Source organism: Heptranchias perlo, chromosome 12, assembly GCF_035084215.1.
Source record: "Heptranchias perlo isolate sHepPer1 chromosome 12, sHepPer1.hap1, whole genome shotgun sequence".
NCBI classification, from domain to species: domain Eukaryota; kingdom Metazoa; phylum Chordata; class Chondrichthyes; order Hexanchiformes; family Hexanchidae; genus Heptranchias; species Heptranchias perlo.
Window position 1 is genome coordinate 24,096,003 of NC_090336.1, and position 19,839 is coordinate 24,115,841.

Here is a 19,839-nt window from a genome sequence, read left to right on the forward strand (position 1 = left end):
TTCTACTGTCTAATTATCTAACCGGTTATGCACATCTATATAATTTCATCTAATCGATTTACTGATGTTTTTTTAACCATATGTTCTACAGGTCTGCCCACGACTTAGCTTTGATTTATCGATAGCTCTCTGAGCATTCTCATCTATCAACCTATGTACCTGAACAAAAATAAACGCTAACAGGATCATGTCCTCGTGTCCTCCGAGCTTTGTGGCAAACTGAATTAACCCCTTTGCACTTGCTCCGCCTGATGTCTGAGGGATGACGTCCTTGCACTGAAGTTGAGATGGTTTAAAGGTAGTTCACCGCCCCCTGCCCTCTCGAGTGATAGAGAGACAGGGGTCCGTGTGGTATCAGGAATCTTACCGGAGCACTACGATCCAACAGACTTAAGAGCGGAGCAGGCGATGTCTGTGTGTGACAAAAGTGAATGAATCGCACTGTTTGCAGAGGGAGAAGCTGACAACTTGCAAGGGGGATTGCTCAAGAAAGCAATTAACAGATCTAGTATGATGGTAAGAAAATAAGATTTATTTTAAATTAATTGTTTTACAAAGAAGGATACAGGACAGGTTAAGTTTAATTTAAAGGGACAGTTACCGACACGCAATTTGCCTTGGTTGGTTGCACTCTTGCCTGGGTGAGAAGCTTACTGGTCCAAGGAACTCCAGGAACTGAGTTGCTAGACTGAGCTGATACATCACTCTGAGTACTAGAGTATCAGCAGAGGGGTTGTCCTTTGGACGGGATGTCAAACGCAGGCCTTGAAGACCTCATGGCACCATTCACAGAAGAGCAGGGAGTTCTCCTGCCAAAAATCTTCTCTTAACTAAAATCAGCAAGAACAAATTAAATCACTTCATTGCTATTTATGGGCTGTGCTGTTGTAGAATGTTTGCTACAGAGCAGTCACTACACTTAAAAGAACTTCATTGTTTGAGGTAACTAGGCACTTTATAAATGCAATTTTTAAATATAAATACTTGCTCCAACATCACTCTCAGTTGTCATCTCTGTTATGGAGGACATAGAACACATCCAATTTATAGCATATATTGGAGTTGACATCAAGGCACATAGTACGGTACCAGATGTGAGTGACCTGGTACCAGGTGTATGTTGTACATGTACTAGGGTGTGCGTGAGCTGTACAGTACAAGTTGTCAATTTTAACTGGTATACTGAGAGAGATGGTGTAATGTTTGCTGTTAGTGGGGGTCTTACGATATACAAAATGGTCACTTCAAAACAGTCGCTGCATTCCAAAAGTAATTCATTGTATGTGAAGTACTTTTAGGACGACTCTAAGAGGTGTCATAAGGAGCTCTATTTTGCAAGTTTTAAAAAAAATGATGAGCTTTTTTTTATCCATTTACAAGTGAATCACACAATGATGGAAATCATGTCGTCACACCAACATAGTATTTTCATGTGATGTGACTGAACTCACACACAGCTTTTGTCTTCCCAAAAGAGAAAGTTTGCTGACTCTCAATAATGATGACGGTGCTGCTGCAAGTAACAGTTTATCGGTTAGTCGTGTCTTTGGGGGCAGCTTCTGTGATTTCTTTAGGCCAATTATGCTACACAGCTTTGCACTAATACAAAGCAGTTTTAGCCTCACATCCGGAACCATTAAATGATCGCCCAGCATATGGAAATAATTAATGAAATTTAACTGTGCATTCATACTCGTTAAAATAGCCAGAGTTTCCACTCCTCATTGCTGTAGTGACCTTTTCCGGAAAATACATGTGTGTGGACCTTAGGTGAGGGGAGGATCAGGTTCGGCTGGGTGACCTTCCCACAATCGACTAGCAAGCCGACACCCATTGCCAAGGCTCACACATGAAAAGGGGTCAGTTTGGGGAGGTATTGAAGGGTTGTTAGTATCACTGGAAATATACCACAGCAGGAAAAAAACATTGTGGAAAAAACAGAACTGAGCAGCTTTGATGAATAGTTCCACCCGAAACATTAACCTAATCTTCTTTCTCCGATGCTGCTTAACCTGTTGTGCACTTCAAGCATTTGTTATTTTTAATAAGATAAATGTTTTTTTTCATTAGGATTGCAATCTCTACAACACATAACAATGTATCTGACAATCCACAGAGACGATCTCACCCTATTTCCAATTCTTTCTCTATAGAAAGCTAAACTGGCGATAATCTGCACTTGTGCTATTTTAATAACCTTTCTCGTTGTCGAATCCTGCTGCACTCCAAAGGTAATATTTCGAAACTAAACTTTTTTTTTCTTATTAATTCTTGTCGCAATATTTATTTTAAACTTTTGAAATTTGTTTCTTCCCTCCCTTAGACCAAAGTTACTCCAAGAAACTGGGGTCCACAGTCCATGCTGTACCTTAAAGGACGGTGTAAGTAAAATCTGCTACCATCAATTGAGTTCCAAATGATATGGGTAGATTGAGAATCTAGGTGACGGGCCAAAGCCATTGTGCAGAACAGCACCAAAGTAGAAGTATGAGAGGACAAGGTAAATCAAGAAGCATCAGTTAAATGGTGTGTGCCAACCATTTTCTGTAGTCACGGCTGACTCTCCTAATCATCTCTTAAGTCATCTGATCAAACCAGCATTGATCTGAGGCAAACCAGAGTTGACCACAGCCCTCTTCTGTATTAACAGGATTCAGCAGTGTTTGAACGATTAAGTTACATGTTCCCAATAAGTAATGACCCCTGTGGTACCATTATTAAAGCTCCCAGCTTTAATTCAGCCATTACCTAATACTGTGAAGGCATAATAGTTATTACTGTCCAAAGGAGGTAAGTTCATTGTTGGCTTAGTAGAATGAGGACAGGTAATGAGATCCTAAGTGTCAGTATAGTTAAATAATTTTATTACTGTTATAGAACACAATGTTACAGTAGCAATGCCAATCTTCTCTCTGGGTGTTTTGTGATAAGGCCCAGAGGGTCCTTTGAGATTATCAGCAGGGTCTCAGCTCTTTCTCAGTCAATGTATTTACCCATTGACGCGTTACAAGAAATACAACGTCATGTCTTCTGACTCAGAACGGGAGCCGTTCTTTTATTTTTCAATTTTCTCTCCTGATCTCTTCTCTTCTACTGAAGGTATTGGCTCTTTCTGGGATGGTTTCACAAGCACTAACAGGCCCCTAGTACTTTGCCCAAAGCCCATACATGTGCACTTTCCAAGACTGGTTACTGTATAGTGATCAGGAGTAGAAACCCTGGCTGTACCTTCACCTTCCACGCCTAAGGTCAATCGTAGCACCTCAAGTGCTGCCCCAGTTGAGATGAGCTAATTTAACAAGGCCAGGGATCATTGTCATTTATAAAATAGACCAAAGATCCAAACATGTTTTTACAATGTTAGAGTACCAAAATAACTATTTTAGTTACATGGTATCAGATAGAGTTTGGCTTTCTGTGGATAAACAAGACTATGGTTAAATGGGATAAGAATTTTTCATTTTTAAAAAAAAACATACTCCACAATTTTCTCCCCTCTGCTCCAGGAGGCAGCGACTCACATGGGGGAATAATCCGGTGGGTGCCAGTTGCCCTCTGGTACCTCACCCAAGTGGCCATTCTTCAACTATGAGGCTGTGTCTGACCATTAATTCTGTGATGAGAGAGTGTAGGGTGATCTGGCTGTGCTATACCTGAGAGCCCTTGGCTAGACGATGCATAGAGAGTTTTACACTGCACGGAATCTATGCTATACCTGAACTGCGATTGCCTGAAGGGATAGTATGCGAGGAGCTTTAATCTGCTCAAATACATGCTGTAACTGATCAAAATGGAAAAGTGTTCCATTTCCCAGAACTGAATCCTTAATCCATCAACAAGGTCATCACTTTTATTTTATGGTCTATTAAACCTGAGAGAGCATTTGATGGATAAAGATCCCATGAAGAGAATGATGACTTAATACTAAAATCTAGATTGACTCTCGTATTCTTCTTCCAGATGGGAGAAGATCTGCTGAAGACAATGGTTATTATAACTATGACCTAAATACCTGGAACCTTCTCCTCAGAGGTAGCATATCTCTTCTACATCTTAGCCTATTAATTTGTTTGCTAGAAAGTGTAGGGCAATGGTTGAAAGCACAATAAAAAAAGTTATTTACATGCAATGGTTTATTAGAAAATGCAAGTTTCTGTTTCGGGAACTATTCTTTCATCAAAAAATGTATTCTCTTCCAAAGTCAAAACACAAAACCATGGTCTTTGGATGGCATCAGATCAGGATTTATTTCTAAGATTTCAAAAATGGTAAAATGCCAACTGGCACAGCATTAACACCTAAAATTATTGAAGCCTTGCTGTGAATTAATGGCTTGCTGAAGTTCCCTGAAGTCCCATTGTTGACCTGTGTTCCTATTTAAATGTTCATCCCATATTTAAACTATATGGGAGCTATTTTTTTTGGGAGGGGAATAATCTGTGGAGCAGACTGAAAAAAGAAGCAAGCAAACAAACATATGAAGCAAGTAAATCAAAGAAAAAATGGTTGTTACAATCAAACAAATATATATAGTAACATCATGAATGATCGAGAATTTCTCTCTGTATTTCCAGCAGCTGTTGCAAATTCTGCTATTTGGTTTGCACCAGTAACCATAGAAGATACTAATGGTTAACTAATAGCCATTAATGTTGCTGGTATTTGGACCTCAACCAATAGCCATTGATGATATTGAGTCTCAACTAATAATCATTAATGATTGTAGTAATGACTTGGGTCAATAGGCATTGATGATATTGGGCTGCAACCAATATCACTGACTGTACTATGTACCAATAGCCACCAATTCTTTTGGTATAAGGCATGCTGTAATAGCGAATGGGTCCAAAAGAAACAACTCAAGAAACAGAGTTAATCTTTTTTAAAAATAACTGTTATTGAATATGTAGTACCATATATTAAACTGGAGAGTAAGTCCTCTGTTCATCTCAATCCCTCCCCAGGTCAAGAGAACATGTCTGGGAGAATTTCCAGGCTACCCTGGGAAATCCACTTGTTAAACTCTTACAAAACCTCAGTGGAAATTCTTGCCAGCTGAGAGCTGGGGTGAGTTCTTCTGAAGCCTTTTAAAAGTCCCCAAACTAATATCAGGCAAAGGCAATGCATCCCAGAGAGGATTGATTACCTTATTTTAAAAGAATCCTGGCTTCTGGAGAGATGAAGATCTTATTTTCAGAACTTTTCTTCAGCCCAGGAAAGGCCGAGGGCGGATCAGGTCGAGTGCCAATGAAGTGCACTTGCAGCCCATCTCGACCATGATCCCACAATTTGGCACAGTGAGGACAGGGATTCAACTTTACCACACTTGCACCAGTAGAGCAGAATCTCAGGCCCTTAGAATTATCCTGAACTTTAACCTCCTTTTGTGGTTTAATTTCTTGAGAACATTGACTCCATCATAAGTGTGAAGTGCAGGGTAGCTGAATTAGCATGTGCACGATCGCTGAACCACTTTGGGGTACAACATTTTCCGCATCAGCTGGTTGGATTCGCCACTGCAAATATTCTGCTACTTATTAGTGGTGAGCCATGTTTTGGGATGTGACTATTCCATCATGGTTTTGTACTAGACCAAGAACATTTGGATTAATAAACAAATTGAAAGTAAAATAAAGAGGAAATGTGTTCTCTATAAATCCTGTACGAAGAAAAAGGGGGAGGGGTTCCTTGGGTGGAATACTTCAACATGCAGAAACATAAAGGAAGACTTGCATTTATATAGTGCCTTTCACGACCTCAACACGTCCCAAAGCACCTTACAGCCAATTAAGTACTTTTTGAAGTGTAGCCACTGTTGTAATGCAGGAAACGCAGCAGCCAACACAGCAAGGTACCACAAACAGCAATAAGATAAATGACTAGATAATCTGTTTTAGTAATCAGCACGGAGGAGGTCATTCAACCCTCGTGCTTGTGCCAGCTCTTAGGCCTATTCAATCAGTCCCACACCCTAGGCACAGCCCTGTAAATTTTTTCCCTTCAAGTATTTATCCAATTCCCTTTTGAAAGTTACTATTGAATCTACTTCCACCACCCTTTCTGGCAGTGCATTCCAGATCATAACTCATTGCATTTTTTAAAAAGTTTCCTCATGTTGCCTCTGGTTCTTTTGCCAATCGCCTTAAACCTGTGTCCTCTGGTTACTGACCCTTCTGCCACTGGGAACAGTTTTTCCTTGTTTACTCTATCAAAACCGTTCACAATCTTGAACACCTCTATCAAATCTCCCCTTCTCCTTCTCTGTTTTAAGGAGAACCCCAGCTTCTCCAGATAACTGAAGTACCTCATTCCTGGTACCATTCTAGTAAATCTCTTCTGAGCCCTCTCTAAGGCCTTGACATCCTTCCTAAAGTATGGTGCCCAGAATTGAACACTACTCCAGCTGAGCCTAACCAGGGTTTTATAAAGGTTTAGCATAGCTTCATTGCTTTTGCCTCAATTAATAAAGGTCAGGATCCCATATGTCTTCTTTTTGACAACCTTGGATGAGTGTTAAATGTTAACCAGGACAGCCCCCTGTTCTTCAAAAAGTGCCATGGGATCTTTTACGTCCTGAGAGGGCAGACGGGGCCTTGGTTTAATGTCTCATCCGAAAGATGGCGCCTTCATTGCTGCACTGCCTCAGGATTGCACTGGAATATCAGTCTAGATTTTGTGCTCAAGTCTCTGGAGTGGGACTTGAACCCATGACCTTCTGACTCAGAGGCGAGAGTGCTACTGAATATGTTTAAAAAGGTAGTCAGGGGCAAAGAGAGATCTAGAAAAAATTGTAATTGCAGAGGCAAAATGTATCAGTAAGGAATTATTTTACAATAATAAAGAGGTGAAAAGCATAAATGATGCAAATAGGCTTGAAATTGAGATTGAGCGCAAGATAAACATACTTGTAAAAAAATATATACTGAATAATATCTCAATATCCCTCAATTAACATCACTTTAAAAAAAATTATCTGGTCATTATCGCATTGCTGTTTGTGGGAGCTCGCTATGCGCAAATTGGCTGCTGCATTTCCCTACATTACAACAGTGATTGCACTTCAAAAGTACTTCATTGGCTGTGAAGCACTTTGGGACATCCTGAGGTCGTGAAAGGCGGTATATAAATGCAAATTCTTACTTTTTTTTTCTTTATAATTTTAAAGACTTCAGTCATATTCCTATTTAGTCTATGCTTTTCCAGTGTTAAAAAGTCCCAGCTCTCTAAGCCTGTTCTGATAACTAAAGACCTTTTCCAGGGCCATGATATCCCCCTACCGTGTGAGGGGAATAAAACTAACACAGTATTCTAGATGTGGCTGGAGGATTGTAATTTAGTTTTATACTTAATTGTCCTAGTTATGTATCCCAGTACCCCAGACACTTTCGGGACAACATCAGCTGCAAACATTAGGTCAGCTTCCAATGTACGCTGATGCCGCCTAGCTCCACCACTTCATTGCCTCTCTTGACCCCTCCACTGCCTCTGTGCTGTCAGACGGTTGTCTGACATCCAGGCTTGTATTAGGTGTAATTTCCTCCAGCTAAACATTGGGACGACCAAAACCATCTTCACTGACTCAGGCTGAACTGGATTGTTCGCAATCTTGGCATTCTTTTCGATCCCAAGCTGAGATTCCAACCCCTTCTCCCTCACTAAGGCCACCTACTTCCGTCTTTGTAATATCGCCTACCTCTGCACCATCTCATCTCATCTGCTGCTGAAACCCTCATCCATGTCTTTGCCACCTGCCGACTCGGCTATTCCAATGCTCTACTGCCAGCATCCCATTCTCCACCATCCATAAACTTCAGCTCATCCCAAATGCTGCTGCCTATATTCGGTCCCACTAGCCCATCACCACTGTCCTCGCAGACCTACTTTGGCTCCCAGTCACCTAACAGCTCAAAGTTAAAATTCTCAACCTCGTGTTTAAATCTCCCCCACGGCCTCGCCCCTCCGTATCTTTGTAACTTCCTCCAGTTTTTCTTTAGACTCCATGAGGTGCCTTGTGACATTTTCCTACATTAAAGGCACTATATAAATGTTAGTAGCTATTATTGTGATCAAACTTTACGATGCTCTGGTCAGATCACACCTTGAATACAGTTTCCAGTTCTGGTCACCAAGAAATAACAGACTCATTCAAGTGCTGGAGACAGTGCAGAGAAGAGCCATGAGGTTGATCTCCAGTGTCCAAAGCCTGAGTTACGAGGGAAGACTAGAGAAACTTGGGCTTTTCAACCTGGAAAGGATGCACCTGAGATGTGATCTTAGAGATATACAAGATAGTTAAAAGAATGGAAAAGGTAGTTCTGAAATATTACTTTAAATTGTTAAGTGTAGGTTCAAACTAGTAGAATTTAAGACATATCAAGAAGTTCTTCACATAAAGAATAATTAGTTAGAAGTGAGCAAAGTGTGAGTAATTGTCTCTGTTTGCTGTAAGTGCTGACGGGGTCTGGAATTTACGTAAAGAAGCAGGGAGACTTGGAGGAAAGCAGTTATTGTAGGCTTCATGGGGTGAGGGCGAGGGAAATGCAAAATGCCACATTGGTGGATCAGGGGTGCCTTATGGTTGAGGCAGAGTAGAGGGAACTTTACTCTGCATCTAATTTTGGGTGCTTGATGCTGACCAAGCACCCAAAATGACAGTGTTCCATTCCACAGTGCTAGAATACCTCATCTTGACTAGCAGAAAGTTCACATAATAAATACATAAATCAGTTTTTAAATCTACGTAAATATAAACAATTACAGTACTGATTCATTATGATTGTAAAATTGTTTTGAATTTCTAGCCCCAAATATTCCCATAAAGTCTCATGGTTGGGTTTGTTTGATGAATGCTGTAGCAATAAGTAGGGATCATGGCACTGTCCACATTACTGCAGTTTGACACCTTACAAATCATGTGCCCAATCTTCTCTCCTATCAGTGACTGTGCTTCAGTATTGACCAAAAAAGGACAGTGGGAATACTGCAGATCCTGCTAACTTTACATTTCACAATAATACACTGGTCTCGAGCCATATTGACTACTTTATTTGGTTCAGAGTTGGTAAATTGGTGGGCCAGAGCTGCCATTCTCAGCATGTGCAGAGCAGATTTTTGTTTAAATTGGAACTATAGGTCTTTGACCTTAATTGGGGTGGGTGCAGATGCTGCCAATGACCCTGCTACCATGACAAAGCAGATCTTTGGATTCTAGTGCCATGCATCCATCTTTTTGAATGTTCCTCTCCCTGGTAAAAGCTTTTACAACAAGCCATTCTTTTCATTTCAAAGTGCATTTTCTATTATTGATATAGGCAAGAAGTGGGACATGGAGACACTTTGTGAATAATTTTTAAAAAACGTATAGTACATCCATTCAAAACAGTTTCCATCTTTTCTCCCTTCTCCCTAGATTATAAAAGAACACAAGCACTTGGAGTCCAGGATCACTGGAAACAAGCAACTGCTAAAAATATGAATCTGGTGAAATAGCATGGATTCATCATTCAACTACTGCAATACATGGAAAAACATTCATACTGTTATTATATTTAAGCTTCATGAAACATTCTTATTGTGACCCTTTAAGAGGTGGGTGGAGAGAAGAGAGAGACACAAAGGCTTTGTCTATACCAGAATCCTGAATATATAAAGTTTGTGCGGGAAAATATCTTTGGCATTAAAAATTCAATTTCTAAGAGGTTGTCATAACAGAGCAATTAACTCTGACCTTTCTTGGGCCTAAAAAAAAATCCTTCCTTATTTCCCTCTTTTCTTAATTTTTTTTCAGTTCAAGCTTGTGTTGCAAATAGAATACATTTGCAGGTATCTCCACTCAGGAGACTGACTATAACCCCGTTATGACTCATGAGGTATCCAGTCAGCCTCCCTGGTAGAAGTTATGAGCAAAGAGACGAAAAACTTGTGCTCATCAGCCTTAAAAGGTAACAGAGGGGACCTTTTTATAGAAGTATATGATATTTAATAGAAGAGATCAATCCAAAACACTGCTTCAAATTAAATTACAACCATAGGACAAGGTTCAAACAGTACCGAGATTTTTAGAACTGATCTCGGGAACTTGTTCTTTGCACAAAGTGATCAACATGTGGAATGGGCTCCGGGGTAGTGTGGTGGGGAAAAGTCTTGATCATTTAAGAGACAGCCGGATGCAATGATGGGGGAGGAATTATAACTTTCTTCCAGATGGATGAGCTAAGATAGGCCAAATGACCTTCCTCATCTGTATTGTTTTGTGATTTTTGTTATGATCCTAACCTGCTGCTGGACATGATGGATCATCTCCATCTCAGCAGCTAAGCTGGCCACATCATCTCAGAATTTACAGACAACTGGAATGTTTTAACCAATTCATTCAAACTTCACCTCTTAAACACAGTCTTTGAGGAAATCAGAGGTTCCATTTTCAATCATGAACCCGCTGAATAGAACTACTTTGCATGTTCCAGGATAACTGAAGTCATGCACTGAATTCGGTGACTTATTCTTATGTTGCACAACAGAAAACTACAACTCCCGGGATTTGTCACTGGGAGATTGCTGAGGTTGTTTGACCCATTTGGTTTTTGCCAATTTGTTTATCACTAAGGGATCTTTCATGTTTTTGATCTTTTCGAATTGTTTCAGAAAATTTATTGTTGCTGCTTTTTTTTCCTAAAAGAAACATTTCTAAGATTGTCCATGTTACACTAAGGGTTTGAGAGACACTATCACACTGACTGACATAATACCAGATTTGAATGACATCACAAAAGGATGAGATTATAAATTCACAATACATGTGGAAGTGGAGAATTTTAATGCCATTGTATTACGTTCAGACACAGCATCTCGTCAGTTGTGTAACAGTACAAGTTCAATTATAATAAATTACCATATTTACAGCACCATATGTGTCGAGTTTTAATAATCACCACAACCGGCTTCCCCTGGTAACTCAGTGGGTAAATGTACTGCCCAAGGCCATACTGAGCCATGTAGACCAGGAAGCTCCCAGGTTTGACCCTACTTTGTCTTGTTAGGTTAGCTCAGTAGGAGGGGTGCTACAATTGGCCCATGGTTTAGGTAGCATTCTCATTCCTGATACCTCTGGCCACTTGGGTGAGGCAATTGAGGGCTGCCATTGCCAGTGTAATCATACCCTAGCAGGAATCAGTGCCTTCAAGAGGACAAAATTAGAAAAAAAGAGATACTTGGACTAATGATTGCTTGTAAAATTTTCCTCAGGTTTCTCCCATACAGCAGGTTCCCAGAATAGATTTGATGTTTGGGCTGGAGAGAGAGAGAGACATGACTCTCGACAAGGAAGTCGTTCACATCTTTCTTTCGATTGAAAGCAATCTGGTTTGCAAAATAAATTCTATATTGCATAAATCAGTTTTTGAGGAAGGAGTTAGTTTTGAAACCGCTTCCAGAGGTGTGTACATCACATTGCGTCAGTACATGAACCCATCTTAGCACAGTTGCTAAGAACCAGATGCCACAATTGTGGTGGGGGAGCAAATCTGTATTTCTGCACATAATTGAGGGGAGGGCATGGGTCCATGTCCATGACTGCTGGTGTGGTAAGTTACATAACTTACCTGGTTGGTGGTGAGTGATATCAAAATTAGGTACTTCACCAGCTGAAGGGAGGAGACATCACCCAGATTTTGCTTGTGCATCGCCCAGTGATTTATTAGCCACACAGGCAGTGGCGTACCTTGCCAGAGATTAGTATGCGCAGTGAGGAGATGAAAAGGGTATGAAATAACTAAAAAGTATAGGAGAGGGAAGTCAGTGACTGACTCAGTTTTTGAGACCCAGGCTTAAATCCAGTCAAGGCAAGAGAAATAAAGACTGCACCTCGCTGAGTTTTTAAAATTCATAGCAGATTGATTTCTGATGGGTCCAATTGAATTTACTATTCCACATTAAGCACCAGTCTAACAGTCTCATCTCTCAGAGATCCAATCTCAGGGGTAAAAGGCAAGGTTTCCCACTAATCCCACTTTCTCCTTTGACTTCAATGGAACTCTCACATCTTCATTATTAGAGCTGTTTTCATGTAGCTCAGTTTCCTCTTTTGTGCCAAATCCTATTTTTCCCCTCTTAATATGTAAACAGAGGTCAGCAGGTCTATCAAGCCTGTCCTATACTGTCATGGGGTAACTTCTACAAAACACCCCCATTCCCCCCCCCCCAACCAAGCAACCACGTAATCTCAGGTGAGAAACAAAAAAAGACTTGGGTCAATTTAAGAAAAAAACTGAGGATATTCCTATCTGACCCTCGAAGGTGATCAAGCTCCAGGAGACCGATTCCCCCAGTACCCAATACTTTTTATATGTAGCTATGTTGGCCACACTCAGGAGCTCATCAATCTCCCTTTTGAATACTTGCAGCAAATCCACACTAACTGCAGCAACTTGTTCCCGAGGTCGACAACTCTCTACAAACATCTAACTTGTACTCCGCTTACGTAATTTATCCTTATGTCCCCCACTTCTCCCTAACCTATCTAGATTGAGTAGCCTATCCTCATGGACCAAGTCTAATCCTTTCATTATTTTAAAATCTCCTTCAAGTCTCTGTTTCTCTAGAGTTAAAAGCTCCAGCTCTCTATGCCTATTGTGGTAGCTGAGGGCCTTTAAACTAGGTATCAATTGGGTGGTCCTTCTTTGAACCTTTTCCAGGGCCTCTATATTACCCACCTTGTGAGGGGACCAAAGCTGTATTCTAGAGGCCTTCCGGGGACTTATATAAGAGACAGAAAAGTACATAATTCAATTCTTTATAAAGCCCCAGTCTATCCCAGATGTAAATGCTGCTCCCCTATCTGAGGAGGCTCTTCTAACCTTTCTCTTGCACTCCTAGACAGGATACAAGGAAAAGCTATTGTCTGATGTGCGATTCCTTTCACAGCAAACCTGCAACCTGTCGCTCTCCCCATTGCAATCATTCTCTCTCTCTCTCTCTCTCCATACATTATGGTCAGTGTTCCTCTGGAGTTTCTGTGCTTGTTCCTGCTGAGCTGCAAAGCTACACCCTTTGCCTCCTCCTTGAATCTACACTTGTGTTGAAATCAAGACTCACTGCACTGTTTCCTATTTTAAATTAATTCTTTCCCAGGATGTAAAAACTGTGGAACTTCTTACCTCCCTCACTCTTATAATCGTCAAACTTTTAAAACCCAAATTACCGGTCATTTAATCACTAATTCCTGATTTATCTCATCTTCTTTTCTATACTTTTTAGCCTTTGCTGTGGCCTGTGCTTTGGCTCTTGGCCTTTCACCTAGGAATATCAATAAAAAAAAAACTCAGGCACACAGCAGGAATGTACCAGCAGTGATATGTATTCCTATCTAATCATTTGATATTGACCTCTGCGGGATCATCTTTTTCATTCTGGATCATAATTCACTGTTACTCCAGGTTTGATTATAGAGCACAATCAGGTCCCTATTAGTGCTATATGTACAAGAAAGTTCATTTCACTCTTAAGAAATAAGGCAACTTTATCTCAAAGAGGACGAGCTACTTCTTAAAGAGCATTTGGCAGTCTCACTCAGAGGTCGTGGGATTATCACATTGGTGCAGCAGAGTGCTCTTCTGAGATTGGGGTAGAGTAAAGCTGTACGGTATCTCAGCTGGAGGTGCTTCGTGCTGACAAAAGTAGGGGCTAAAATTCAATTCCAAAAGGATTTATTTAAAAGAAAATTCATATTTCTCATGATGCCCAAACTGCAGTAGTAACATCGAACACCAATTTAAATGTGAAAGAATGTAAAACAGCTGACTGACGGAGCCAACAAGCCAGCCAGAAGCTGGCTGCAATATCACCGCACCAATCGCAACTCTTGTTAAGTTAGACTAACCTCCTGCATCAGCCTGGGTTCTGGTCCTGATTGCTGTCCAGTATCCCTGCTGAAAAGTGCACACTTGGCTGCACTTTCGGGCACTATGCCCATGCTTCCTAGAATTCCCTCTGTCTCTGCTTTCCAGAGGCTTCTAGAAACACTTCTCTTTGACTGTGCCGAGATCTTCCTTCCCAACCTCTCCATTATCGCTTTTTCCCTTAGCATCCAACGTTTTTTTTTTATTTCTCTGCCCTGCAAAGTGCACTAGGTGTCAACTGGTAGCATTGTCGCCTCTGAGTCAGAAGGTCTCACTCCAGAGACTTGAGCACATAATCCAGGCTAACACGTCAGTGTAGTACTGAGGGAGGGTCGCACCATCAGAAGTGCCACCTTTCGTATGATTCGTTAAACAGAGTTCTCCTGGTGAGCATTTAACTCTCAACCAACATCACTAAAACAGCTTATCTGGTCATTTATCTTATGGGATCTTGCTGTGCGCAAATTGCCGCTATGTTTCCCTACATTACAACAGTGACTACACTTCAAAAAGTACTTCCTTGGCGCCATATAAATGCAAGCTTTTTCTTGCTTTCTTTAGAAGTGTACTTTATTGCTATTGTATATGTGGACATCAGGTGCCAACAGTAATGTGTTCAGCTGGTATGATGCCAACACTCACTGTTTTTGCCTATACATGAAGAACGACCACTTGGACTAGTAGATGTCTGTTCCACGCAATTGAACCTCGGCCAGTCAGTGCTATCAAGAGTGGGGTGAAAAGTACGGGCGATAAAAAAAAAAGATTGACCTTTAAACTAAAAAAGTAATTTGTTTTATTTGCATGCTTTTAAATAATTGTTTCTCACACTGCTTCACCCAGCACTGTCGCTTAGAATATATTTATTTACTGACGCATTAAAAATCCCCCAATTTTACCTTCAACAGAGAAAACACAGCCAAACTGAACAGCAGCAGGAGTTACAAGTGACTGTAGAAGCAGAGCACAGTGAGAGCAATCGCCACACTCACTGGGTGTACACAATGGAAAAAATGTCATTGAAACCGTAAATTTCTCAATTTCCAAACGTTGAGGTTCCAAGGTTTGGATGACAACCGTCTTGCCTCTCTTTAGAGATTAAAAGGAGCTGCATGCCCAATTTTTCTTTTCAAAGTGCCATGTCCCATCAAAAAATACTTTCCATCCTCCGGTTTTCTGTACTGCCCTCTTGTGGGCACTGGCCCACGCTAGAATATGGCTTCACAGGTATCGGTGCCCTCCGCGACTGTGCCCAAATTGCCATTCTCCACGTGTGTGCCCAGATGTGTTGGCCGGTTATTTTATAGTTGGGGGGGGGGGGGGGGGGGGGGTAGAGAAAGTGGGGAAACTCTCCCAGGGTTGGGCATCTGCAGATAGACTCTCAGACCAGTCCAATGTTGCAGCCCCCACTGTTTCTGGTGGAGTTGCTCCGGGGTGGGAATTGCTGGTGATGTCACAGAGGAGTCTAGCAGGGAGGCACAACCAACCTCAATTGCTTCCTGGCTGCCCATTAAAAAAAAATCACACAAGATCTTTGTGAGTTGATCTTTTTTCTCAATAAAACAGGGAGTACTTTGAAGAAAAAGTACTGCCCTAAACTTTTGTTCCCGTTTATTACATTAAAATATAAAACAAGGAACACAGCTCCTTTAAAAATCATAAAAGGTTTACATTAACCAATATGTATTTAACTTTAAAAACTAATTTGGCAAATTTTACAACTGCTTGTGAGAATGTATATAACTTAGAGCCTTATAATGAGGGTGAGTGTACAACAGAGAGAGAGAGAGAGAGAGAGAGTTATTAACTGAGAGCCTTACGAGTTGGGGTACAGAAATTTGGAGCTCATGGTTATGAACTACTTAAACTGAACTCTCATGCTTTTTGATGTGCAATATTTTGAACTCCTTGTCACAGCTGTGCAACTCACAAAGTATCTATTATTTACTTTAGATTCTGTTCTAGGATACTGAAGTATCTATTTCATAAGTGCCATCTGCTGTAAACATGTATAAGGAACATGATGACGTACTAATTTGTTTAGAACAACATGCAACAAAGGCATTCGTGCAGATTTTGTTCAGTCTAACTAAGCCACTGTGGGTATGCTATCTCTTTAAATCAGTCACTGGCTATTTTGGGTTGCCACCCATCTTGTTCTAGATCACACAGTCAGGTTGGAGTGGATTGTCCAGAAATTTCTAAGACTAGACATCAAAAGTCAATTTTTGTCTGTATTTACTTCTGTGTCTCATGATTTGGAAGCATTAATCATTGAGGTTATTATGGTTTTGGATAATTTTCCCATAATAGCCAAAAGCAAAAACATTAAAACTCAAGTCATGATCCCACCATCTGTCTAATTCTTATCCTCCCTGATCACCCCATCCAGTGGAGTTGGTAAAACGTGGCAGCCCTATAGTTATCATTAATTATTTCTAGGGTCGTTCTAGTTTCTTTCATCTGTCCCCAAGTCACTATGGTTTTCAGGGTCACTAGAGCTGTGGTTAAGGCTCCCTGGGGATTCAGGCCCACTGGCCTGGCTCTTTTTCTTCACCCTTCTCTTCTCTAATTTTGAATTGATCACAGCAATTGGTTTTATGTTCATTCGGTCTTTCTCAGCTTCTTCCTCTTCGTTGTATCGTTCTTCATCATCTTCGGTTTCACTGTGGTAGGGGCTGGAATGGAGGGAGGTAGCAGGGGATGGTGGTTTGGAGGCAGGCCTTGGGTAACAGAAACCTTCACTCTACAATTTAAAAAAAGGTATGGTAATTCAACTTCAAAAGGGAAAATGAACAAATAATGCATTTACTTTATTACACTGGTGAACTATTGTTTCCCTGTATTCCAATTCCTGCAAATTGGACAAAACTCATCAGCGTCTCACAGTGACTATCAAACTTTATACTATACAATATTGTGACAGGCCAATCACAACACAGAAACCGGGTCACGTGACCCAACGGTACTCCACGAGACACAACAGGTAAACAATATCCAATCAAATATGTGATAAGTCATCCAGGAAGATCCCAGATCAGCGGTACCAGCTCCCAAATGCAGATTCCAGGTAAATCTCCTGAAAGGCCAGCTTGCCAAAAGGCATAGAGCAGCATGGTCAGGGATTCTGTCTGCAACACTGGGAGTCAGGAACCTGGTCGGATGATCCAGAATCCTTTTTGGATAGATCAGAAAAACTCAAGTCTAAATGTAGAAATTCAGCCTATGATTGTTTAGCACTATCACATTACAATAACCAACAAACTTTACTGTGAATTTTAAAAGTGGAATCTTTCATTTCTAAAAAAGGTAGGAAAAACTGTGATAAACACAGTTTTTTGAGACACTCTGTCAAATAGCAGCTCCTATGCTTGTCTTAACCACCTTGCTGTTCACTCAGCATAGGGGCCCCATTTTCAGCCTCTCTCACCCCAGAAATTGCCACTTAGTTCATACATGCCACACCTTTCATGCAGGTATTCAGACAAGTCATATTTACTCCATTCTAAAATATTATGTGAATAGAAATAAGTCAACACCATCATAACAAAAAAGGTTTATGGTTGATGAAGGGAAGCAATGATAAAATCGAAGCTAAATGCAGAATGCGCAGCCTTACTATCCAAATCATGATATGGAGGATGTAACGCTGAACAGCAAGAACATGGTAACAAGGGCTCAGGAGTCTCCTACATTATACAGGGTATTACTACAGGCTGAGAATTATAGAATGTGATACAGTACAAAAGGTTGGAGCACAAAGGTTCACAGAAGAGCACCACAGAGAGGGGCACAATGTCACTGAGGCCAATGCTTTTTTTTTAAATCGTCAAGTCATTAAGATTAAAATTTGTTAATATTTTGCTTCACTGTTATTTCTTCTCTATGAATTGGGTCTGATGCAGCCTGAACGACAAGTATGAAAATCTCCTCTCTCCAAAAGGAAATAAGAAGCTTGAATCTCAAAAGGTACATGTCCTGACTCTATGCTAATTAACGTTATAAACAAACAGCCAGGTCAACAAATAATGGAATCACTTACCACCTCTGGCTCCCAGAGAGATGATGTAAAGGAATCTGGGAAAGTCTTCGCTAATGCCAGTTGTCTTGCATGTACATAATACTGAAAGACAATCAAGAAGGCACTCCATTTACAAAGAGGCAATGCCCCCCAATACCTTATACAAAAACACATCACTCTCACACAGGGAGATAACTTTTACTCCTCACACAGAGACAACATCACTCCCCAGCAGAGAGACAACCACAAAAAACATCAGTTCTGTAGAGCTCTTCACATACTGAAGACCCTTTACATAGAGAAGGAAAAACATGGAGGGCAAGGAGGAAGAATAAAGGCACGATCAAAGACAAGTTTTTTGAGGAGGCTTTTAAATGCAGGGAGGAAGGTGTCAAAGTGGAGGGACCTAGATAGAGAGTTCCAGAGGGCAGGAGTGCAGTGTTTGAGAGAGCAGCCACCAATGAGGGAGTGCAGGGTAAGGAGTAACCCTCAGAGGAGTGGAGGATGCATGCAGGCATGTAAAACAGGAAAAAATTACTGAGGTAGGGTGGGGCAAGGCCATGGAAGGGTTTGAAAGGGAGGATGAGAAGCTTCAAGTCAATTTGCTGAGGTAGGGGGTGCTAGTGAGCTTCAAGAGGACAGGGATGATGGGAGTATGAGACTGTCGGGATACGGAAAGGAATATTTCAATTGAGTTGTAATTTATGGAGGGTTAAGTTGGAGTGGAGACAACTGGAGAAGTCGAGTCTCAAGGTCATGCACACATGGACTAGAATTTCAGCAGCAGTAGAAGAGAGGTAGGAGCAGAGGCTAGCAAAGTTGAGATGGTAGAACTAAGTGGTCTTAGTGACACAATAGATGTGGGAGAGGAAGCCCTGTTCAGAGACGAGCAGTATGTGAGGTTCCATGCCTCCTGACTGAGGTGGCAACTGGAGGAGATAGCTTCAGTTTTACCAGTATTAAGCCAAAGGAGATTTTGGCTCATTCAGAGTTAAATGTCAAACAGGCAGTTGCAGGGTATAGCAATAGGCTTTGGATTGATTTAGAAGACAGAGAGAGACAGCTGGGTATCTTCGACATTCATGTGGAAACTGACCCCATGCTTTCAGATGATATCATTAAGGGATAGAGTATAAATGATAAAGAAAAGGAATCAAGGATGAGGCCCTGGTGTACACCAAAGATGCCCATGCGGACAGAGAAGTTGTTGTTGGAAGTGATGTAATGTTTTTTGTTGTGTCAAGTAGGAGAAGAACCAGTGGATTCTGCGGATCTTCGGGCAAAGTTACGTCAGACAATCAGGGGAACTCATGAGGAAATTAATGACAAGCACGTGAAGACAGAGAATGAAGAAATCAGAGCATAAAGATAGTGAAGAAATCAGAGCATAATGAAGAAAGCAAAGTGTGAAGGTAATGGTCATCAAAGCCCTTCCAGCTTTTAAAACTATGCAACAGGTAACTCCATGACACTAAAGCTTGATTGGAGTTGAAAATCGGTTACAATTAATTATTTTAAGACACGAGAAAGTTTGCTGAGCTTTACCCTTCCGAGGTACTTCCAGTCCAGCAGATCGGAGAGGCGTTCCGTGCGATTCCTCTGAATGATGCGCTGTCGGCGAGACTGTTGACAGAAGCTGTAGATAAACGAGGTCAGCTGATTGCATGAGTCATCCAGACATCTAAAACGACGATCAAGGATGTAAATCCCTGAGGGAAAAGCAAGCCTAAACTGAATCATTATATACACAGGGGCCATTACTGGCCAATAAGATAGTTCAACAGTTCTCTGTTTAAAATCAGAGTGCGGCTCAAAATATGAGCAGGGTTTAACTCGCATCACTGGCAGAGCCAAAATTAGGGTGGCTACCTGACCATTGGTCATTGGATGAAATTTTCATTATGAATGTCACCCCATTTTATT

The 19,839-nt window shown here is 41.0% G+C and overlaps 2 protein-coding genes across 2 annotated transcripts in view; one reads left to right on the plus strand and one right to left on the minus strand.

The window, feature by feature from the left end:
* The first annotated feature begins 4 nt into the window (after positions 1-4).
* LOC137327902 (spexin prohormone 2-like) lies at positions 5-10,897 on the plus strand. Its single transcript, XM_067993811.1, has 5 exons — positions 5-516; positions 2,154-2,231; positions 2,324-2,381; positions 3,961-4,032; positions 9,410-10,897. The coding sequence occupies exons 1-5, from the start codon at positions 511-513 to the stop codon at positions 9,487-9,489; spliced, it is 294 nt and encodes a 97-aa protein (XP_067849912.1). The 5' UTR covers positions 5-510; the 3' UTR covers positions 9,490-10,897.
* A 3,770-nt stretch (positions 10,898-14,667) lies between these two features.
* Positions 14,668-19,839, minus strand: part of LOC137327901 (glycogen [starch] synthase, muscle-like) — an 87,691-nt gene continuing 82,519 nt past the window's right edge. Inside the window, exons 14-16 of the mRNA XM_067993810.1 lie at positions 19,462-19,625; positions 17,938-18,018; positions 14,668-16,641 (exon numbers count right to left, since the gene is read on the minus strand). Coding sequence (XP_067849911.1) covers positions 16,345-16,641; positions 17,938-18,018; positions 19,462-19,625 — 542 coding nt within the window. The 3' untranslated portion in view covers positions 14,668-16,344. The remainder of the gene's footprint in view (positions 16,642-17,937; positions 18,019-19,461; positions 19,626-19,839) is intronic.